Genomic DNA, 23,198 nt, shown 5'->3' with positions numbered 1-23,198 from the left:
AACATAGTGTGTGCCACATTGGACCTTAATATTGCCCCCTATTCACAGCCACTGGATGGACAAGATTGAACAGGACTTTATTAATTTACAAACATCCTTCTGAGTTAAGAAAAATAAAGAGACGCTTAAGGCAGTAAAATAATGCTGGGGTGAGTAAACAATGATTGGCTTCATTTTTTATTTAAAGCAATAACAGATGGGCCATAAATGATGTAATGAATGTTGCAAGGCCACTGAGTGTTATTACAACACGTTATTGCTACTACTTTACACCTTCATCCAAACTGAAATGTATTTATCTAAATTGGATATTTATTTTTTGTGTAAGGCCATCCTTACATTTCAGGTTACATTTCATCATTTAATACAATTGGTCTTTCTTCCTGTATACAGTACATATAAAATAAATGAATAACAATAATCAGCAAACTATTACAAAATCCTGACCTACAATTAAAATAATGTTAATATTATTCCTGGAGAACCCGTTTAAAAAAAAAAGTCCATTCAAACATTTTCTGAATAAAATCTTTGTCTGGTTTATTTGGAAAAAGGGTTTCTTATTTAAATGTTTTACCACAATTAATCTATGCTAAGTGGATCCCACAAAAAGTAGCTTCAAACTGTTTAAGTAAAATGTTTTTTATTGCTATTCTATTGCTGTTTGGTTGACTGCCACGCAACTGCATAACACAATAATAGTTTACGCTATGGGTTCCCGCTCTAGGCCAATTATCAAATTCCTTTTTCATTTATTTCCCTTATTCGTTTGACATAATATTAAATGAATACACAAAATAACATAATATTAAAATGTTTTGGTAACTTTACAGAATAATGGTCCATTAATTTATGTATTTCCTAACATTAAGTATGAACAATGTTTTATTAAGCATTTATTAATAATCGTTCAATCTATTAGGAATTTTAAGAAAAAGTTGTGCTTCTTCACATTAGTTAATGCACGGGAACATGAATTAATGTTATTTACCTTAAATAACTTTAAGGCTAATGAAGATATAATAACTTAATTACTAACTGTGCGTTCACACCAAAAGGCAGCGAGAGCGTCAAAGGTCGCTCTGGCCGCCCTGGCAACACACTGTCTGGATTTGGCTCCGGCAGCAAGAGCGTCAAAATTCGATACATTGATCTCGTATTTAAAGGGGCTGTTGCAGCATATCAGTTACATTTCTGCCTAAAATGTGCTTTCTAGTGTGAAATGTTGCACACTTTTTACCAAATTCATTTAACAATGGAAGATCAAGTAGCTTGTGGTGAGGCTTTGCTCCACTTAATTATCAAATATGTCCATATGTCTGAAATATCCTGAAGCAGCAATACTGTTTTGTACTGTCGCATGAGATTCCCTTTTTCGCTTTTTTAAAGATAAATACTTTAACATTAATGCACATCAGTAACTCGCCAGTAACTTATTTAATGCATGTTCCTGTAAGAAAACATTGCAAATAATTGGAAATCCGACGACCGCAATAATCAAACCCTTGGGAACTATTGTGGTCGGAACTAAAGTTTTTCAGGTCTGTGTTTTCTGGACTCCTCTCAAGCAGTGAACTTCTTCATTCTGATTGCTTGCCGCTGAACCAAATCATTACCATTAAGTTTTTTGATTTCAACTCTCCTCGACGCCCACAACGGCGAAGACGCGGCACACTGCTTCTCGCCGCTTATCGTCATTTATCGCTGCCGGCTTTCATTGAAAATGAATGACTTTTGGCTGCTTTGACACTCTTACTGTTTTTGGTGTTTTTTTTACTGCTTTTTGGTTCTTAAAACAATGTGAAGGGGAAGTGCTTTAAATTTACCCCAAAGAAATGGGACATACCAGACACTGTAAAAAGGTAATTCTTTTCCTTAAAAAGGTAGACTTTTCTGACAGGATATTAGAGTCATCGAGTGACAATTGTAAAAGTATTTTCTGAGACTATCATACAGGAGTTATTATTAGGGATTATAGATACCGAAATGTAGCTGTTTTTATTGTTTTATTTTTAAAAAGCATGATGGTAAAACACGAATCCCGCAATGAATGTGATAAAATGTGATTTTTTGTTGTAAAAATCCTTAATATTGTAAAAAATAATAATAATAATAATTTGTGTGCAGAAACGTTGCTGTTGTAGATGGTGTGTTTAGGGAAATTTTCGTACCCCTTGGTTTCTAGTAAGGTGCTAACAAATCTATTTCAAGGGATATCTGGCCCTTCTCTTTAGCATTACACCTTCAAGCTAAAAAATATTGGGACACACCTACCCCTTCACATGAATGCACAAAACAAGGGGTAGGGCTAAGGGGTAGGATTGGGATTGGGCCTAATTGTTTGTTCATTGGTAAACATTAACATTAACTAATGGACCATTCGTTTAAAAAACTTTAATAGCAAACATCAATAGATGACAATAATTTATTTTAGATTTTAAAGAGTTACAAAGATTACAGTTAAAATTTCTGTGAAGTGCTCCCTCTTCCATAATTGATAGTTTGACAGCAGTTTTACTTAATATAAAAATTGGGTTGTTTAATTAGTGTGGTTTTTTTATTATTTGTAGAAATTGGTACCAAGAACTGTGTATTTTCACTGCTAAAGAATACAGAAACTTTGGTACCGTGATAACCCTTGGTTTCAGCACTTAACACCAAACAAATTCACATTTTCAACATTTCGTGGAGCAATTCCTCTGTTACGCATGATCAGTTTGATCATTAATATCTAACCGGCAACTATATATGCAGTATGAAACAGGCCTTAGTGTTTCACACTGAAAAAAAATGCTAAAACAAGAATGCTTTGTGCTGATGACTTACAGTTTTTGGAGCTCCTCAAAATGTGATACTGTCGTAGCCTAAAAGAAAGGACAAAAATACTCAAATTAATGTCCACCAACAAACAGAGGCAAATTCACCCGCATCTACCAGCCCACACACATACCTGAGTGTTGAGTTGAGTCTGAAGATTATCAATCTGAACCTTGAGCGTTTTGTTTTCATTTAGAAGATCCTGTAAAGAGTGACATAATGTGACTATTAGCATTGATATAACTATTGAATTGGCTTCTGTAGTATATAGTGTCTAGAGGAGGCACCTGGACTTTCTCCTGCAGCTGGTCATCAGGCTGCATGGAGCGCTGCGAGGCCTCTAACAGCTGCCGAACCTGCTGTTCTAGCTGCAACACCTTCTGCTGCTCCTGATCCTTGAACATCAGCGTGTCCTTCAGGCTGCTGTGGAGACTCTGGATCTCCTTGTTCTTACTGGCCATCTCGCTCTCCGCTACCATTATCTGATTCTGCAGCTCTGGAATAGACAGTGAAAAAAAGGTTAAGCGGTGGTGCTACACTTCTGAGGGCACTTTTGCTCAATGGCTCCTGTCAATAGCGCTGTTTACATCCAAGGATGCAAACCAGATTTATGCGCAAAAATGAACAACAGCATAAAACCTTTGCGAGTAAAGTACTGTTTCGTTTAATGTGTCAAAGATTTTAAAAAATTGTCACTTCCTGATAAAACGATGATAAAGATCAAAAGAAAATTTGAATATGCTGTGGTAGGAGCAGCCACTGTGGGCCTTTATATAATAAATAAATTACTTGTTAAGTCGAAACAAAACAAATCAAACGTACTGTGGCTTTTGTTTGTACTGTTTTGTTGTATTTAGTGTTCCAATGAGCTTATGAACAGATGGCTCATGAAGTCAATGCATAGCAACATAAAAAAAAAAATCTGCATCTCCCGTTTTCAAAATAAAAGTCCCATATATAGTCATTTTAATATAAACTCAGATAAACTTAAAAAAAAATATATAAATTTGTCTCACTAAAGAATGTTGTAGCATATCAACCGTAGCCTGGAGCATGCATATTAATGATCCCAGAGCAACATTCTAGTATCAGTCTATGTTTTGACTGATGATTTCTTGATGATACAGCTGCCCGTCAGGTCCGGATGAGTAAAACGTGACCTAAAGTACATACAAATCTTGAGGGTGTGCTCCGTGAATCACGCAACAGTCTGTTTTGTGTTCTGATAACACTATTTTTCATCGGGGTTTTGCACTTACAGAATTTCAGAATTCCAAATTTATGAGGAAACAATGGTGTCTGGAGCTTATGATCAAAGTCCCTTTAGGGCAAGACATTTTGCATCTTTAAAACACCTCTTTTCAGTGTGCTCGGGCATTCTGTCTGAATGGGTAATCATCAAATTCTCCAAAACTGTTTGCCAAGCTAATGATTATATTACATACTTGAAATCACCAATAAAAGTAAGCAAAATCTGTCTCAGTTTAGTGTCTAAACCGAATGTGAATCAAACTAAATCTGCATTTATTCAGGGTGCCCAAGCTAATGCGCCCTCGAAAGGAACAAGTTCACAACATCAACCTCATTTATGGCCATTCTACATCATCACCCTCTGAATAATGCTTCACCTGATCGTGCTGCTCTTCTGAAGTAATTCACAACTTGGTCTTGATGGTGAATCTCCTCCAGAGATAATAGTAATTCTTTGTTTACAAGTTTGTGGGCGTTTGAGTAGTTGCTGCTGTTAAGTGATGTGCGTTTGTCAGGACAAACTGTTCGTCATTTTGGTTTCATATAGATTACAAAACCAAAAAAACTTTTATTTTCAAGTGCACTAGGTTCCTTTAAAAGTACAGATTACAAGCTTTATATGGATATATGTCTTATGTCTGTGAAGCAAGTATTCGCTGAGATTCCAGTGTTTGTTGCCCACCAAACTGTTGTAAAACCACACGTCTGCTCCTAGCTGGAGAAACGACAGTCTATAGTGATTGGCTCTTGTACTAGAAAGCGGGGCTTCATTCGACATATTGACGTTACACTTTTCCCCATTCAAAACTATACCAGTGACATGTCTTGTGTATTCTATAGTTTTTGTCATGGTGTGGCAATTTTCACATAGCGATCTCTCATTATTTGACTAAGCCTAGGTATCTTCTTCTTTATAAAGGCGCCCTTAAAGTCGCAATATTTATGATTGTAAGATAATATTCAACAACTAACACTAAAGTGTTATATAAATTGCTGACTTGAAGTCCAATAAAATAAGCAATTTAATCGGTTACAGTTTTATAAAAAACATCAACCATGTTTCAATATGTAGTGTGTTGTATTATATTATTCCATAAAGATTATTATTTGGAATGCCACAGATTAAGATTTGGTTTTATTCAAAACCGCAATTTGCACTGCTCCAAGCAATTTGCATTGGTTTTTATGAAAATTATCTGGCTGGGTCTGTTATTTTAATGGCTCAATGTCAGTAGTTCATCGACAGAACTTTCCACACTCATCTGCACTTTTACGGGGATTACATTCATCTGCTAATTTTACCCTGTTCAAAAAATCTGTTCCAAGATATCTAAAAAAAAGTATTTCTACCGTGTTTACCTGATTGAATCTTCTCTCTCTCTGCATTTACACTGTGCAAATAGTTCTGCAGATCTTCCCAACGATGTTTGGCATCCTGCGGTAAAAGACAGACCTCTTTTAGTGTTGGGAATAATAAATAACAGTAGTGAAAACTAAAACAGATGAGTTCAGCTGTTTTCAAGAGCCCCTTATACTGCAAAAACCTAATGTTTTCAGCCACTAGTGGCATAGGGGAAATAAAAATGAATCCTTGTAAATGAAAATACTAATCAATTGCCAAACTTGTCTGAATGCTTGGCACAGCTTGTGACTATTTGACGTAGTTTAATATATAGTGCAAGTACATTATAAAACACCGCTAATTTATGGTGTAATGTCTCATGTGGTGTACTGACAGCAGGAGTCAGATCAAAAGTGTTTATTGTGCAGTGGTTTTATGGGTGTTATGTGAAGTGCACCTCCAGCTGGGACACATTCTGCTTGTAGTTCACTTCTAGACCCTTCCGCTGCAACTCTTCCTGCTGAAGCTTGTTTTTGGTCTCTGCTAGCTCTTTCATGAGGCTGTTGTATTCCGAACGAAGTTTATTCAGCTCAGATGACTGCCTGAAAACACAATAATAATCAAATGACAACTAAACTCGACATTTGAACTTTCTGAAGATGCCACATCATCGTAAAATATCATTCATTTTTCTTGATATTCCTTAATAACACAATGTAACTTGTGAAGTTTTTTTTTTTTCAGAAGGACTCTCATTGGTTCTTTTTTCCCTTAATTCTCATAATTCTTGTAAAATCTGTCATTATTTTTGCATTCTGTGTCTGAGCCAAAGAAATAGATATAATTTAATTTTTTACCGTATTATCTGAGCAGCAACTTTCATTTTTGAAAGTTGATGATGTGAATAAAATAGTGAATCGTGAATAAAATATGTTTAAAATATTTTTGGATTGGGAGATAGAGGTGGATGGATTAAGAGGGAGGGATGGATTGGATTGGGATTGATTGTATCGGAATAGATTTGATTGGGATAAATTGGATTGGGATGGATGGATCGGGAGGGAATGGACAGGTGGATTGGGAGTGGATGAATGGATGGATTGGGAGGGGATGGATGAATGGATTGGAAGGGATTGATGGATGAATGGATTGGGAGGGAGGGATGGATGGATGGATTGGGAGGGGATAGACGGATTGATTGGGAGCGGAGGGACGGATTGATTGTGAGGGGAAGGACGGATTGATTAATGGATGGATTAGGGGGGGATGAATGGATTGGATTGTAAGGGTATGGATAGACTGGGAGTGCATGGATGGATTGGGAGGGGATGGATGGATGGATTGACAGGGGACGGATGGATGGATTGGCAGGAGATGGACAGATGGATTGGCAGGGGACTGACGGATAGATTAGAAGGGGACTGATGGATGGATTGGAAGGGGACAGACGGATGGATTGCATTGTGAGGGGATGGATGGATGGATGGATTGTATTGGAAGGGTTTGGATTGGGGGTGACAGACGGATGGATTGGGAGGGGATGAGTGAATGGATTGGGATGAAAGGGATGGATTGGATTGGGAGGCGATGGACTGGGAAGGCATGGATAGATTGGAAGGGTATAAATGGATGAATTTTAAGGGGATGGACGAATGGATTTGGATGGGATGGACGGTTGGATTGGGAGGGTATAATAATTAGTTGCATTTATATAGCGCTTTTCTGAACACTCAAAGCACTTTACACAATTCGAGGGGAATCTCCACATTCACCACCAGTGTGCCGCATCCACCTGAATGATGCGATGGCAGCCAAATTGCACCGGACCGCACACCACACACTAGCTGATTGGTGGAGAGGACACAGAGTGATGAAGCCAATTGTGATATAGGGATGGTTAGGAGGCCATGATAGACAGAGGCAAGTGGGAAAATTTGGCCGATTTGGCAGATTTTTAATGACCACAGAGAGTCAGGACCTCGGTTTATCATCACATCCGAAAGACAGCGCTCACGGAGCAGTATAGATTCCCCATCAATATACTGCTGTGTTAGGACCAACACAGATCGCAGGTTGAGTGCCCCTGCTGGCACTCAATGGATGGATGGATGGATGGATGGATGGATGGATGAATGGATGGATGAATGAATGGATTGGGAGAGAGTGGGAGGGAGTGGATTGGGAGGGATTGATTGGATTAGTTTGGAAGGGAGGGACAGATTGATTTTATGAGAGGATGGATGGATTGGGGGGAGATGGATGGATGGGGAAGGGATGGACGAATGGATTGAGAGGGGATGGACGAATGGATTGAGAGGGGATGGACGAATGGATTGAGAGGGGATGGATGGATGGATTGGGAGGGGACGGACATATGGATTGGATTGGGAGGGATAGACTGGAAGAGAGTGGGAGGGAGTGGATTGGGATGGAGGGATGTATTGGAATGGGAGGGAGGAAGGGGGGATGGATGGATTAATATGGGAGGGGCAAGGAACTGGATTGAATTGGGAGTGAGTGGATTGGCATGGATTGAATTGGGAGGGAGGAATGGATTGGGAGGGAAGGAATGGATTGGGAAGTATGGATGGATTGGTTTGGGAGAACAGACAGACAGATAAAGCTAGGCATCTAATTGAAGGTGGTTTTCGTGTAAAAAAAATAATAACTTTACTAACACTACAACTGGACCAAAAGAGACCTGGCGGGACTCACTTAGTCTCCATCTGATTGGTGGTAGAGCATCTCTCCACTGCATCTCTCAGAATACCATTTTCCTGCTGCAGTCGAGCGATCTGACCATCCAGCTGTTCTCTTATCTGCTGAAACTGCAGAGAAAAAAGCTCAATTGTCATTGAATGAACTTAAACATAACCATACTACATACACATTGCCTTCTAATGTGCTTTCAAAAGACCATTGTGTCCAGCTAGCTTCACTCTTCAGGAATCAGACAGGAGAATAACAAAAATTCGGTACTAAAGATGCATCGAAATTAAACTTTTGGGCCAAAACGAGAAAATTCTGAATGCCAAAAACCCAAAACCACTCCTACAAAAATGTTTTGTATTAATTTTAGATTATTTTATTAAATAATATACTGCATGTATGACTTTTTAAATTGAACCCATTAGCTTAGATTATACTGATTAAAAAAAAAAAAAAACGTCAATAAAATAAGCACATTTTATTGTCAATGATTACTCAAGAGGGATCATTTTACCAGCAATGCCATGACAGCACAGTAGCATTATTGCAAGCAGCAGGAATAATTATTACATAGAAAGTTCTTGTCTATGTGTTATTTGGGCAAACTTTGCTTTTTCAGTAAGGCACTTGGGAGCAGCATAACATTTTTTTGGCTCATACTGTCGTCTAAAACCCGAAAATGCCATTTTTGTCTAATTTTTCGATTGCTGAAAATTCAGTTCATCCCTGATTGGCACAATATGATATGCTGTTTTGAAAACAGAAATAATTTTGCGCTGTCCTATATAGCACCATGAAGCTCAGTGGAAAACAAGCTATAATCTGCCTATAGTCTGCTTGACCACTTTATTGGTCAATGAGACTGATTACCTTAATCTGCATCTCCTGGTAGCTCTGAGCTTTAGCCTGCATGATGTCCTTATCTCTGGCAACACGATGTTCATGCAGCACAGACTCCACGCGGCCCGTCTTCTGCTTCTCAGCCTGCAGCTCCTGAAATCCCATTCAGTAAATTAGTATCAAATAAAGCTCACACAGCTCAATTTATATGGTATCGATTTTCGATCACAACTACAGTGTTTATGTGGCACTTTGCAAAAAAAGGGCTTCAAATTAATAATGCATTTTAAGAGATTTAAGCATTTTAACCCTTTCAACAGTTAGTGTTATAAAGAATAGTACTTAAAATAGTTCATTATCAATGTCAGAATTGTTCATTCACAGCATTTTCTCATAATTACGCAATTAAATTTTATATGCACAGGTTTATATGAAGTCTAATTTAGTTTTGGTAACTTACCTAACTGAGGTCTTTACAACCCTGCTTTGTGTTATTTGGTTATTTGCTAGTAACAAAAACAACAATTAAACCTAAATGTAAGCAATAAATAGTGAAAAATTTTTCCTCCAAGAGTCCAATGTTCTAAATTTCTCATTGTACAAAATGTTTCTTGCACAGACCGATTTTGACACTGACTTGAGTTGTATGAATCACCGAAGACGACATAATTAGCTTCATATCTTCTATAATGCTCTACTTAAAAAGAAAGTCTTCTATATCTTGGATGGCCTGAGCTTGAGTAAATTAACAGCAAATAGTCTTTTATGGGGGTGAAGAACACCTTAAATCTTAAATTGTACCCCTTTCAAGGAAACATATCTAAATTCACATCAGGAAACTTGTATGGAGGTAAATTACTAACCTGGCTTAACTGTTTGACTTTGCCCTTGGCGATGGACGCCTCCTCCTGTAATGTGTTCAGGAGACGATCTTTCTCTGCCAGCTGCTGGGGGGTAGGCTCAAATTTAGCCGTAGACTAAGAAACAAAAGCAGTGGAAAAATCAACTCAAACTTTCACTTTTACTTCAAAAATGCATAACAAAATAATAAAAGTGAACTCTATCCTATTACCTTATACCAGTTGTCCAGAGCATTGGGACTCTTTTCTCGAAGCAGTGAAACAAGACTGACCACATCTGAATCTGACAGCACGAGTCCACCAATACTGGCCAGAAGCTCCTTAAGTTTCACCTCAGAGTTCTCTGTGGGAAAATAAACAGAACACAAATCAAGAAAAAAAATTCACACTTTCAAAACCATTAATGGGCAATACTTTATGAAGATCATAAGTTTTGTCTAATAATAATACCTCTTTAGGCCAAATCTAAGATAGGATGACATACATACCATTATGCATTGAGGTAAGTTCAATGGCTTAGTGAAAATTTTCTTTGAAGACAGTGAAGAGAAGAAGACTTTTATCATTTATTATAAATGTAGACCTGCGTTTAACTCTAACTTTAATTTTGCGAATCAGTGTGCAAAGCTAAACAGGCAACGATGGAGAAGGCAAATTGATCCTTAGCAGAGATCGAGTTAAGCCATAATATTACATAATAAAGAGGCATCTGCCATTTTGACAGACTGGCTTTAATATAAACGGTTTAGAATAACAAAAATGTTTAATTTACAGGTCACTGTATTTTAATGACACAATAACCTTTTATATTTATTCTCAGTTCATGTCCCCTTAAACTAATTTAAGTCTACATTTTCCAAATATTAATGTCAATGTTTTTATAGGCGAGTCTAGAATTGCAAGTACATTTTGCATCTCCAAAAATAAATTTCTATTACTTTTCAAAAACAAAAACTTTAAATGAAATATCTACATTACTATTCTACTAATCTACTGAGTTATACCTAAAAAACAATGTTTGAATGGATATGTAGCAGGGACGCGGTCAAGGGAGGCAGGTGAGGCACTGTCATCATCCTTACCTGCCATCATAAGATGTATACTAATGATAATATAAATATTTGTTGACTGATCTGTGCTACAAATGCAATTTCTGTATGATTCAAATAATTTCAAGCCTTCTAATAATCAAAATCGCTCTATTTTTGCGCATTACCTGTTAAATTACAGTGTAGAAAGCGAGCTGAAACAGCATTGAGCTGTGCCTCACGTTAGATTGTGCAATCACTTGCAAACTGGCTTGGCTTTTGCATACTCAGTGTTTGCTACCAATGTAATGCTTTATTAAAATGTTTTATACATTGTAGACATTTTTATTATATGTCCTCACTTTCCATATAATGGGTAATGTATTTTACTTATGTCTATAACTTATTTAGTGTTAGAATCTGACAAAGTCGCACTGAAAAGACATGAGGTAAGGCAGGAAGTAGCTCTGCCGCAATGAAGAGGGCGCACCTGAGCGCACTGTTATTCTTGTTCAGTGATTGCTCTTCTTCTACGCAGTAGAGTTCAATAGGAGTCTGTTATTTTTGTTTTGCTCTGACTAACTGCAAAAATCGGAGATATCAGATCAAAAATCAGACTTTTAATCAAAATGTAAATAAATAAAAGACGACCAGTGCCTGGGCTAAAGGACTTGTCTCAAAGGATGCAAAAATAATCTCTTTTTAATCATTTTGTGTGTTTATTCAACTAAGTTATATAAACGATTGAATGAAACATTTATTTTCTGTATAATATGTATTTGCGGTTTTAAAAATATTATTTGTGCAATGTTTAGGACACGTTTACACCAATAGTAGATCAATTATTGTCAACTCCATTTTTGTGATACTTCATTAAATTTCTCATTCACTTCTTAAAAACAACATGATGAATGTTGTGCTATCAGGTTTGAGGTTAGCATCGTGAGATTAGAGTTAGCATCTAAATTTAAACAACAATTAGTAACAAAATCAAATGTTCTCTATAACATTTAAGCATATTTGAGTTATTTTTGCATTATTAATGGAATGTTTAATGTTTTATCATTCCAGTTTAAGGACAATGAATGAAAAATGCTTAGAATGCTCAAGCACATCAAGAATGAGTCATATGTAAAGGCTACTCTATGCTGCCATGTACCTTTATTGGTTTCACTCTTCTGTTTCTTGCCATGCTTGGCAGGCGCTGGAACAGGAGGCGGAGTGTCATTGTTTTGGTTGTTCTGGTGGTTTGTTGGTGCGGCGGAGCCTATCTGAATGACCAGAGCAGAGGACTGAACATGAGCCTCATCCACTGCAACAAAAACAACCACAAGAATTATTTAAGATTAGAATCATGTCATCACTATGTTTTGCCTAACAAACATAACTTTAATTCTTCTGTGAAACACAAAAGAAGATGAGTAAGAATATTTACCTCTGTACAAAATACTTTTGTTTCAAAAAAACAAAAACACTCAACCACTTGGCCGCAAATCGGTACTGGTCCATGGATCAATTGGTAACGGACCGCACAAGAAATCATTAATTATTTCTGTTTTATTTATTATCTGAACAATCTTTTATTTTGAAAACAAAATTATTTTGAAAAATGACCATATTCTCTCACATACATCTTGATCACTTGAGCACCCAAAATTAACTCACAAGCACCAAAATGAGTAAGAAACAGACGTCCTTGGAAAGTTTCTTTAATAAGGCAAAAAGGTCTAGTGAAGGACCAGCGAACAGCCCAGGATTAGATCCGCAACCCATTTGCTAACAAATCAGGTGAATTCTTATAGCTGAGCAAGAAGATCAACTGATATAGGGGCAGTTGGCATATTGAATCTTATATAGAGTTTGCACATATTTGTTATTTCCAATGGAAGTGCCTGGCTTCCAGACGCAAAAATTGAATGAATACCGGAAGCACACTGCGAGTCACAAGACAAGGAGCGATCAGTTTCATCTTGTATGGAACATACACATTTCATATGCAAATACATGGATGACAAACCAGACAAAAAACCAGTATTGATAACTCGAGGCTATTTTCAGTGAATTCAGAGATAACAAATATGGCCAAATACTGGAGGATCTGGCATATTTACACATCCTAATAAATGTAGACAGTATAGGAAAGCTCGATAATAACACATAGCTGCTCAGGTATTGACATAATACTTTTTGTTTTATGTTCATAGTGTTGATGGAACTAAGATTCTGACCCCATTTATTTGTCTGATGATGGTTTATTCTTACCTGTGACAGCAGCTTCCACCTTCTGCTTCTTCTTCCGACGGCCACTGCTGCTAGAGGCAGTTGGTGGAGCCGCGGTGGAAACAGGGGCGGCTCCATCTTGTGTCTTCACCTCTGTGATTACAGGCTCTTCCTTCTTCACCACAGGAGGTGACGGATCAGGCTTGACCTCGGGTGCATGCTCTTCTGAGGAAAAAGAGGGCCAGAAATCTTCAGAGAACTCTGCTGCTAGTGTGTTTATTGAGGTAATGAAGGAGGCTGTTAGGGTGTTGTAAAGCAGATGCTAAAATGTACCGAATGGTTGCTCCCAACTTAAGGAAGATAAAATATTTTACTGAAACAGGAAAACTTATTTTTCACTTGACTTTTTCTAATGAGTCTGAAGACATCGATTGGCTGATTCTGGCAGATTTAATTAAGATTGAAGTCAATGTAGGTCAATTGCCCTCTGGGAATAGGGTTGGACACCCCTGCAACCCATATCCTACTTTCACACCAACATTAACCAGATGCTAGTTCAGAGCCAGTGCTATTGTCGGTTCAGAACTGGTTCATGAGCCATTATGTCAGAACTGATTTGCTTTCCAGAGAATCAAGAGCCAACGTAGAGCCAGTTCCGACATCACTGAATGTGTCTCATCTTTCCCAGCGACAAGAACTTACAAGCATCAAATACAAACACGACATCAATGATGCATTATTATTAAAGTTAATAACTATGCTAACCTCTATCAGCATCCAAACATCAAAATCAACTTATGTTCATGCTACATGCTTAGGAATCAGAGTTTGAAAAGTAAGAGAATTATGAGCAATAAAAACATGTTCATGCAGTGTGCTGTAACTTGTACAGACAGAGAACAGGAGAATGATGTGTATCTGCAGTAGTGTTGTCACGATACTGGAATTTCAGTATTAATCGATACTGACATTTTACAAACTTCCATTTCCTGCTAACATTTGGGAGCTGTTAAGCACGTACTTAAACACAGATGTGTCAACAGAAATGACGGTAATTGGGAGAGAAGATAATCAGTTCACTGATCTTCACAAATCTTAAAGCCGCAAATATCAAGCTCATAGACAAACCAGTTATGACGGCTTTAAAACATTACACCGTTCCTGTATCTGTGATTGAACTCAGTAAACAGCAGTGAAATGTGGTGAACTGCCAATCACAGTCATTTCTGGTGAGCACAAGGGAAAATCAGCGCTGTTTAAGAACATACTCAACAGTGCTTAAAGTGGAAGTGATGCAGTCAGTCAAGTTAACATTTTGTAAATTGGGTTTCACTTTAATTAAAAAATATATTAAACAAACTTGATTAATGTAACCATTTTAAAGAAAAGGCATGCTTTACTATAGCTTTTTAAAAAAGGGCGCCGCCATCTTGGAATATTGCTATGTGTGACATAACGGGATTGGTTCTGTTCCCTCAGCTGAACAGATACAGTGGAAGTAAAGGACAGAACACTGAGACTGTAAAGCCTAATTTAACCTTATGCGTAAAGTTGTGGACGCGGAGCTGCTGCAAATACAAGCATCAGATGTGTGTAATATATTTAAATCTGTTTTTCTTATTTTTTCCCCTTATAATTACAGATTATTTAATGCGCTTTGGGCCACTCTCTGTATTCTGCTGCCTGAATGGGTTTCAACTATGGATTCACCAAGATCCGGTGCTGACGTAAGGGGGTAATTTCACCTTTTACTACTACAGCTGCTCACCTCTTTTCATGTTCAAACCAAACTAAGATTAGCATGGTTTTTCACATGGCAGTTTTTTTACTTTATTTATACTTGCTGAGGGATCAAGTTGATCCACTTGAAAAAGGAATATGTGTTGACAATCAACAAAGACTTGACTTAAAGCGTGATGTTGGTTGTGCTTTAATCATTGCATTAGTCTGAATGTAAATCCCCTCGTCAGGCAGCACTGGAGCAGCATGAGAGAGAGTAGACCAAAGCGCATCAAACGAAAGGTATTAAAATAAGAAAAAAAGAAAACGTAAAATTATTTTTGTTTATATTGGACACAACTTTGATGCTTGTATTTGCAGCAGCTCTGTTAAGCATATCCACAACTTCATGCATTAGGTAAAATTAGGCTTTTCAGTCTCTGTGTTCAGCCCATTATTTACACTATCTGTTCAGCTGAGGCAACGGAATCAAAACCATGACGTCATATGTGGAATATCCAAGATGGCTGCCCCCTTGCGCTAAAAGCTATAGTAAAAGATGCTGTTTTCTTCAAAATGGTTTCATCAACCAAGCATTGAATATATTTTCATTTAAGGTTCATGAAACCCTCAAGTACTTTTTTTCAGATTTTAAAAGATTTGTGTGTTGAGCGTCAGTTAAAACAATGTTAGCACATGTCAGTGTTAATTGAGGGAAAACTGGATAATTTTGAGCTTTTGTCAGCTAATTTCAGCTTCCGGGTTTAAAATGATTTTTGGGCCGGAATCAAAATCGGTGACATAAGTGCAAATATGACGTGTCAGTTTCTCATTATTTATTCATAGCTGAGTTTTCTTATCCTATGAGAAAAGCCTGTTTCTTAAAAAATCATGAATGCGTGTGCTTTCCGAAGGCAAGACAGACCTGCCAGTGCCAAGCTGTGAGACCCTATGTTGATGACTGGGTGAGACCTCTTCCACGCAGCCACGGCACACAGTATTTCGCCGTTCATGAAGGGTCGTATGTGTTTGTTTCCATGATCCACAGGGTTTCTTGCATGTTTTTCCCCACGATCCTGTCAGGGCCGATACAGCAAAGCTGTTTGTTTGCAGCAAGCATTTTTGTCAGGAGAGCTGTACAAGTATGGCGGACTTTGTCTTTTATTAGTGGAGTTTGTTCATATTTAGACACATCGGCGTGCTGCTGTGTTCGCCTAAATCCTTGAGATTATCAGCAAGAATTGAGACCAATTCAGTTGAAATAGACAGGGCAAGAGACCTGCTGCACTGAGTCTGCATTCAGACCCAGGGATTAAGGGAGAAGTCCTCCTTTATAGTGTTTAGGAACACCAATATCTTTATAACGATATAAATTGTGGTTGAGTCTATGAAATTACAAATGACAAACGTAGCAGGGCATTAAATTACTGTTTAAACTATAAAATCATACGTCTCCTCAGGATTTGTGTTTCATTTTGTGAGCCAACTAACAACAGTTGTTCTATCCCCTCCTTCTCCGCTGGCCACGCCCACTCCTGCCTCTGATCTCAGAGCTCCACGCCCATTATGATGAATTTTTTTTTTAATTCTGAGGTAGACTTAAACCAAAAGTGGGGGGTGTCATGGCTCTTTAAAGTGGAAACCAATTTACAAAATAATGTAAACTTCACTGACTGCTTCACTTCCACTTTAAATGTTAACAGGGAAATAGTTTTTTCTGAAATGTCAGTACTGTTCTCGAACTAAACAAAAAAACTGATAATGTGCTCAGCATTGTTTTTCGCTGCTATTTTAAACACGGTGCTCAAAACTGTTTATCTTGTTGGTCTCAGATCCCTGGGCTCATCCCCTGACACAAGCGTTTCTTACTTCTAGTCCAGCAGTGTTTTGTTGACAGTGGCGTAGCAGACGGGCACGCACCGCGGGGGGGGGCCCCGCGTGATTAGGGGGCCCCACGTCGTCGCGATTTTCAAAAATTGAAAATCCAGGAACCGCAATAATCAAACTCTTGGGAACAATTGTGGACGGAACCAAAGTTCACAGGTCTGTGTTCTCTGAACACCTCTCAAGCGGTGGACTACTTCATTCTGATTGCTTGCCGCCGAACCGCGTCATAGCCAATGAAGACGCGCCGCTGTTTCTCGCCGCCGGTTCTCGTTAAAAAATGAATGACTTCTGGCTACTTTGACGCTCTCGCCGCTTTCGGTTTGTGATCGCTCCTCAGTTTGTGAAGGATTACCCGCGTTGTCGCTCCACTCCGCCTCCTTTCCCTGCACCTCAATTTGTTACATAGATATATACACTAGATATTGTATAATGACCCTGAGCATGCGTCAATAGCGCCGCCACATTGGTACAGTGCTCCCAGGACAAATGTCATTCAGTCGCACTAGACAAGTGTTATTACGTGAAGATGCGGGACTGTAGCGCTGTCTACGAGTGTAGTAACGAGCAAACAAAGAAAACAAAGCCCAAAGGCAGAACATTCCATAGGTAGGATTAAGTTTTTTACGTTTTTGTATGTTCTGAAATTTGTGCTAAACAGGTAGCGTTATTGATAAAAATAAAGCCACTTACTGCATTCACTATAAGTCAAAGTAGCTCCAATTCGCACTAAATACTCGGCTTATGCTAGCTTTGTTGAATAAAATCAGCAAACAATGAAAAAGAAATATGACAACGAGATGCTGCGGTGCCAGAAACTTGTATTATTGTCGGCTAGTGAAGGAGTCGTTGATAATGGAGATTCATTCACAAACAAATCGCTCCCTCCATCAGTATGAGAAGTGAAAGCAGGAGAGGAGCTGTGTTTCAGGACATGATTAGATCAAATTTAACAGGGAGGGTGGATAGTACATTTCTGTACACACAAACACAAGCTTTTTGTCAGGAATGCCCATCCATCAATGTAGAAAAGTGATGTAAAATTATAATTTTCATAATTGAAATAAAAATAAAAATACTAACATCCAGGAAAACTCCCGATCATAGATATATGTGTATATCTCTGGCTCTGCCGCCCCCAAACCCCCCCGACCCCTTGAAAACTGGGGGCCCCATCGGTGATCCCTGCAGGGGGGCCTCCGCATTTTGCGCTACGCCACTGTTTGTTGATACTTAAGAGCCAGTGCTTCGGATGTTGAAAGACAAAAAAACTATTTGGCTACTACATTGGCTCCGAACTAGCACTGCCTCAGTAGAGGGTAACTGGTGGCTAACCACTAATGTGAGCAGAGATAATGTGACACAAGTTGATATTCGCATGCGGTTTACTCACCAGCCTCACTCTTCTGCTTCTTGGCCTTCTTTTTGCTGGTGGTCTCAGAGGGGGCAGGGGGTGATGCCTTAGGTTTCGGTGGGCTGGACTGCTTGGTCAGAAGGATGGGTTGCTCTTTACGGACAGCGGATTTGGAACCATTAACTTCTGGTTCTTCTAAAGCAGGAGTAGTAGTTGGGGTGGTACGTGTTATAGGTACAACCACTGGGACAACAGCTGGGGCAGCAGTCGGAGAAGATTTAGGCTTCTTTTCTTTCTTTTTTCTCTCTCTTATCCCGGACGGAGGTTCTGCCTGGACCGGAGCAGCAGGTGGACTCACGGGTAGTGCCTCCGAATCCTCATCATTTGAGGTGGGGCTAGTAGCATCAGATGTATCGAAATCCCTCAGGTCTTCCTCTGATTCACCACCTCCACCTCCTCCACCCGTGCCACCTCCGCTGCTCTCCTTCTTCTTGTTCTTCTTCTTTTCATTCTTTTTACGAACATCAGGCTTGGCAGGAGGCAGTTTCATGTCTCGTTTCTGGCGGGCCAGAACCTCATCATAAGAAGTCTCTTTCATGAAGAGCCAGAAAAAGAGAAACATGAGAGCGATGACCAGCGTCGGTGCCAGGATGAGGAGGTACTGTGAGTCAGCCATGTCCAGCGCCATTCTAGACCACAAAGAAGAGCAGATAGACAGAAGTGAGGACAAATATTCATTCCAGAAGCAAACTGCCATTCAACTCTACAATCACTATTACATATTTACTGCTAGCATTAATATACATGAGTGAATCCTTTCAATACATAGCTGACCATTATTCAGCAGCCGTAGTGTTACTGTACTGATATTTTCCTTCTGCAAACAGTTTGCTAAAAACAAAATACAAGTCAAAAGAGAGTAATCATTTCAAAACCCATTGAAAATGGTGAAGGAACCCACGCACTAGTGTTTTGCACCTGCTTTTAGAAGAATCATGTGAACGGATTCCGGTTAAGTTTCGTCATCACCACCTCAGGTCAAAATAACAAGCAAAAAAGATTGTCGTGACTAGCAGCCATGAGGAGATTGGCTTTTTGGTTTCTTTTCTTGCGCATCCCAGCCACTAGCACTCCATCTGAAAGAGTTTTTAGCATACGGGGTAATGTAGTCATTCAACTTCACACTTTGTAATGTTGCAATATGTATCCGAATAATGATGGTTAGTTCTTTTACTAGAAAGCTCAGATTTGATTATAATAATTTCCTTTGTTTACAGACTTTGAGGTTTACTGTATCATTATTATTTACACCTTACAGATGTTGATCTACCTTAAAGTTAGCTTTGATTCTTCAGCCTTTACACTTTAAAATTGCACACACTTAACATTTTATTAATCAAGTTTAAAAGTCTCTTTAACATTTTTGTTTATTTTATTAATAAGACATAATGAGACATTAAAGACATTAATTTTTTTGTTTTGTTTTTGACTATTAAAACTATTTGCCTTCGTGTGTACTATGTTTGAAAATTAAAATAAAGTGGTTAAATCAATTTTAAAAAGTTCCTAAATGGACTGTAAAAAATATCCATAATTATTGATATTGAATGATATGAAACCTCTTATTGTGACTTTTTTTTTTTTTTTGCTGTATCGCCCAGCTCTTTTAGCCATAATGAATTTTTCCAGAAGATCTAAGCCAAATCAAATCTCAAGAGGAGATACGTTTCTCAGACAGAAAACTAAAATGAAGAGCCATGGTACACTTGTTTAACAAATCGAATAAGATATTCCAACCAACAGGCTCCCAAACAATGTCTCCTTTACTACGGTAAACATTTCCCTTTTTCTCTCACCCTCAACCAACGGTTCTCAATCTCAAACTGCTCATTTACATGTCTCTTTTGTTTAACAAAGCTGATTTTGATAACCAGCCCATTAGACGAGAGCTCCAAGAACAAATTTGGTTGAGATAGACATGTTCCCTTCATACTAGTGTTCACGGCTCTCTACCCCTGCTGGCTGGCTGAACTTGAGGGTAATGAGTTATTGTAAAGGGTTATTTAACTATAATCATGTGATAAGTTAGATGTCACGTCTTGCACATGTTACTTTTTACTTTTAACTGGAATCATGGCAGAATATCATGAGAAGTCTACTTAAAGGTCAAATGAATTCAAACCTCTGAAGCAGTAAGAGAAATAATAAAGAGAAAGAAAAAATATGCCTAGCGAGGGGCTAGAAAAAAAGTCACCCCTCATAACCTCCTCCATAATTAAGGTTTGTCCATTCCACCTCCACCGCCTCGCTCAGTGGTATGATCCAATTAGCATGTGTGCTGAGGGCAGCAATCTGGGTTTACTCATCGACACCAAGCTAAGCACCTGCAACCAGCAACACTCATCTTCACACATCCACTTTGCTCAGCATGAACAAAGACTGCACACAAGCAATATGATCACAATGAACTAAATTAAAAAGCCAGCATCATGGTCATCCTGAAAAATAAATGGCATTTCTTTGTTGAACAGATGACACCGTAGAGCTGTGCCAAGCCGGAGTGGTCATTCAAGACACCCTTGCTAACTAAAATGACATCCTAAACTCAAGAGCAGAGGGGCTTTGCAGGCAACAAAAATATCCAGCCTGGAAAATGTCACTCCAGTAACGCTGACGCGGAGCTGAAAACGGCACTGACTTCCCCCTCAATGCTAATCTGTCCAAAGCTTAGCCGTTAAAGGCCTCAGTGCAGCCCTAGAAGAAATATATAATCTTTTCAGGCTGAATGTCATTCTTGTGCCAGTCTAATATTAAAAGCAAGTGAAAGCAAGCAGCATCTAAAAAATAAAAATAAAGCTTTCGTGCTACTATGGCTCATGTTGTTGTATTTTTAACGTAATTATAAAAACACACTTTAATATTAGATGTCATCAAATACAACTGGGGTGTTCACACTAGACATGGAATGTGCAAATAAATCATGATATTCACACGCAATTAGCTGCATGAACACTTTGAGTTTCCCCGCTTTGTGCATCAAATTTACTTCACAATGGATGCGGATTCACGTCGTGGGCAGGGCTTCTGTCTGCCCGGCGACTCTAGTTTCGTTGCTAAATGGCTAACATGGATTTTCTCGAGAGATTAGCTGTGCTTTATGTGATTTAGCAAGGCTGAAAAACAGCGTAGATTCCTTCGGCGCTGTGTCTGAGACCGATAGATCCTTTCAGAAGTGCACCCAGCTCTGTGAGTTCATCAACTCCTCCAGAAACTATACCTGGGTGACGGAGCCCAGTTTGATGAGCTGTTGTCTGGTGTTAGCAGGAGGATTTCCCCTCAGGACACCAGCAATAGGCGCTACGTCATGATCATGGTCCTACAAGATCAAGCTCCTGATTGGTTAACGCAGCACGAATGTCAGCAGAAGTTCAGATTTTCCAACTAGAGTGATTCGCATGAATAAATCATTTTTCTTTAAAGTTGTAAAATCTGAATTTAAGCGGACATTCTTGCTGCGTTAACTATCAGTCGCCTCATTCTCACAAATAGTGCTGCAGCATGTTTATTCACGTCTTTGCAGTGACTTGACATGTAAATCACTTACGCTTGACGCTTCATCCGCGTCTGGTTTGAACACACCATAACAGTACAATCTAAATTTTTATCCTTAGTTTAGTAAAACAAACAAACAAAAAAAGATTCCTGTATGTGTTTAAATAAGAGTGAGCTTTTCATGTATTATTAATATTAAATTACATTTCAGTTCATTTAAACCTTTAATCTCAAAATAAAAATTTAAATCCAAACAGCTTGTTAAATGTAAATATGAAAAACCTGCCGTTTTAAATCTTTATCCCATTTATAAACAAGGTGCATGCACAAAATGGGGGTGGAAACATAAGTACACCAATTGCCACAAAATTATATATATAAAAAAATAAACTTGATGAGAGAATGTGGATAACTGTAGGTAAGTTCTAAGCAAACATATTTAACTACATATTGGCTTCATTAAACTACTTTAAATCCTTATATGAGCCATAATCATAAATAAATCAAGTCAACTATATTCTACTGTTTGTTTACTTTTAGGAAGGTTTCTATATGGTGTAAAAAAATGCTGGGTCTCACATAATTGCTTCATGTTGTCCCAACACAAATCGATTAAGGTAACTTAATTGTTTTTACAAATTAAAGTGGAATGAACAAAACAATTAAGTTGTTCCAAAAAAATCTTTAGAATTGTGTTGTTTCAACTCATTGAGTAAGTAGTTTAAACAAGCAACAAAAGTACTTTGAGTCTAAAACCCATGGTTTTTTGACATTTATGATGTCTTTCAGTCATTCACCTGATTTTTTTAAAAACACACACACAAATTATTATTATTTTTTGTAAGAAGTGTAAAAAGGTGATTACTGATCTATGATATAGAAGTGTACTTTCATTTTTTTATTAACTTTATTTTCAGAATATCGTTGAAGTCATAAATATGAACCAGATGCTAATTTCCCTTAAGATTTAACAATAATTCCTTACATTTATATAGCACTTTTCTGAATACTCAAAGTGCTTTACACAATTTTGGGTGTAATCTCCTCATCCACCACCGGTGTGCAGCATCCACCTGGATGATGTGATGGCAGCCATATTGCGCCAGACTACACACCACACATCAGCTGATTGGTGGAGAGGAGACAGAGTGGTGAAGTAAATAATGATATGGGAATGGTTAGGAGGCCATGATGAACAGAGGTCAGTGAGCAAGTTTGGCCAGAATGCCGGGTTAATCCCCTACTCTTTTTCGAAAGGACATCCTGGGATTTTTAACTAATACAGAGTCAGGACCTCAGTTTAATGTCTCATCCGAAAAACAGCGCTCACTGAGCAGTATAGAGTCTATCAATATACTGGGGTGTTAGGACCCACACAGAACGCAGTTTGAGCACCCTTCTTGCTAGCCTCATTAACACCCCTTACGGCAGCAACTTAGTTTTTCCATGTGGTCTCCCATCTTGGTACTGACCAGGTGCAGCCCTGCTTAGATTTAGTGAGCGATCATGTGGGAGTTGCATAGAGCTAGCTGCCGGAGATTTGAGCACCATTTCAACAATAATAGTGAATTAAACTACCTGAACTGAACCCTTCCAAGAGACAAAAGATAACAAACATAGCG

At 38.4% G+C, this 23,198-nt stretch overlaps 1 protein-coding gene and 1 long non-coding RNA gene across 10 annotated transcripts in view; one reads left to right on the top strand and one right to left on the bottom strand.

Moving 5' to 3' along the window:
* ktn1 (kinectin 1) overlaps positions 1-23,198 on the bottom strand; it is a 75,773-nt gene that overhangs the window by 37,198 nt on the left and 15,377 nt on the right. For 5 of the 9 annotated variants that reach the window (XR_012392640.1, NM_001309329.1, NM_200081.2 and 2 more), the window contains exons 2-13: positions 18,064-18,713; positions 13,110-13,292; positions 12,007-12,159; positions 10,032-10,162; positions 9,823-9,936; positions 8,990-9,112; positions 8,126-8,238; positions 5,868-6,012; positions 5,428-5,503; positions 3,105-3,313; positions 2,951-3,019; positions 2,827-2,864 (exon numbers count right to left, since the gene is read on the bottom strand). Coding sequence is in view for 8 of the 9 variants with exons in the window: in NM_001309329.1 (NP_001296258.1) it covers positions 2,827-2,864; positions 2,951-3,019; positions 3,105-3,313; positions 5,428-5,503; positions 5,868-6,012; positions 8,126-8,238; positions 8,990-9,112; positions 9,823-9,936; positions 10,032-10,162; positions 12,007-12,159; positions 13,110-13,292; positions 18,064-18,712 (2,003 nt within the window). In the remaining variant the exon portion in view is untranslated. The remainder of the gene's footprint in view (positions 1-2,826; positions 2,865-2,950; positions 3,020-3,104; positions 3,314-5,427; positions 5,504-5,867; positions 6,013-8,125; positions 8,239-8,989; positions 9,113-9,822; positions 9,937-10,031; positions 10,163-12,006; positions 12,160-13,109; positions 13,293-18,063; positions 18,714-23,198) is intronic. The other 4 variants (XM_005158885.4, XM_073926997.1, XM_073926998.1 and 1 more) reach the window with 1 other exon arrangement.
* On the top strand, positions 6,009-9,632 carry LOC141378413 (uncharacterized). The gene is made up of 3 exons (XR_012392990.1): positions 6,009-6,493; positions 6,541-7,334; positions 7,432-9,632. It is a non-coding gene; the product is annotated as an uncharacterized lncRNA (long non-coding RNA).

The sequence above is a fragment of the Danio rerio genome, chromosome 17 (genome assembly GCF_049306965.1).
Source record: "Danio rerio strain Tuebingen ecotype United States chromosome 17, GRCz12tu, whole genome shotgun sequence".
NCBI lineage: Eukaryota > Metazoa > Chordata > Actinopteri > Cypriniformes > Danionidae > Danio > Danio rerio.
Note: the sequence above shows the minus strand (reverse complement) of the source record. Positions and strands in the feature narration are given on the sequence as shown.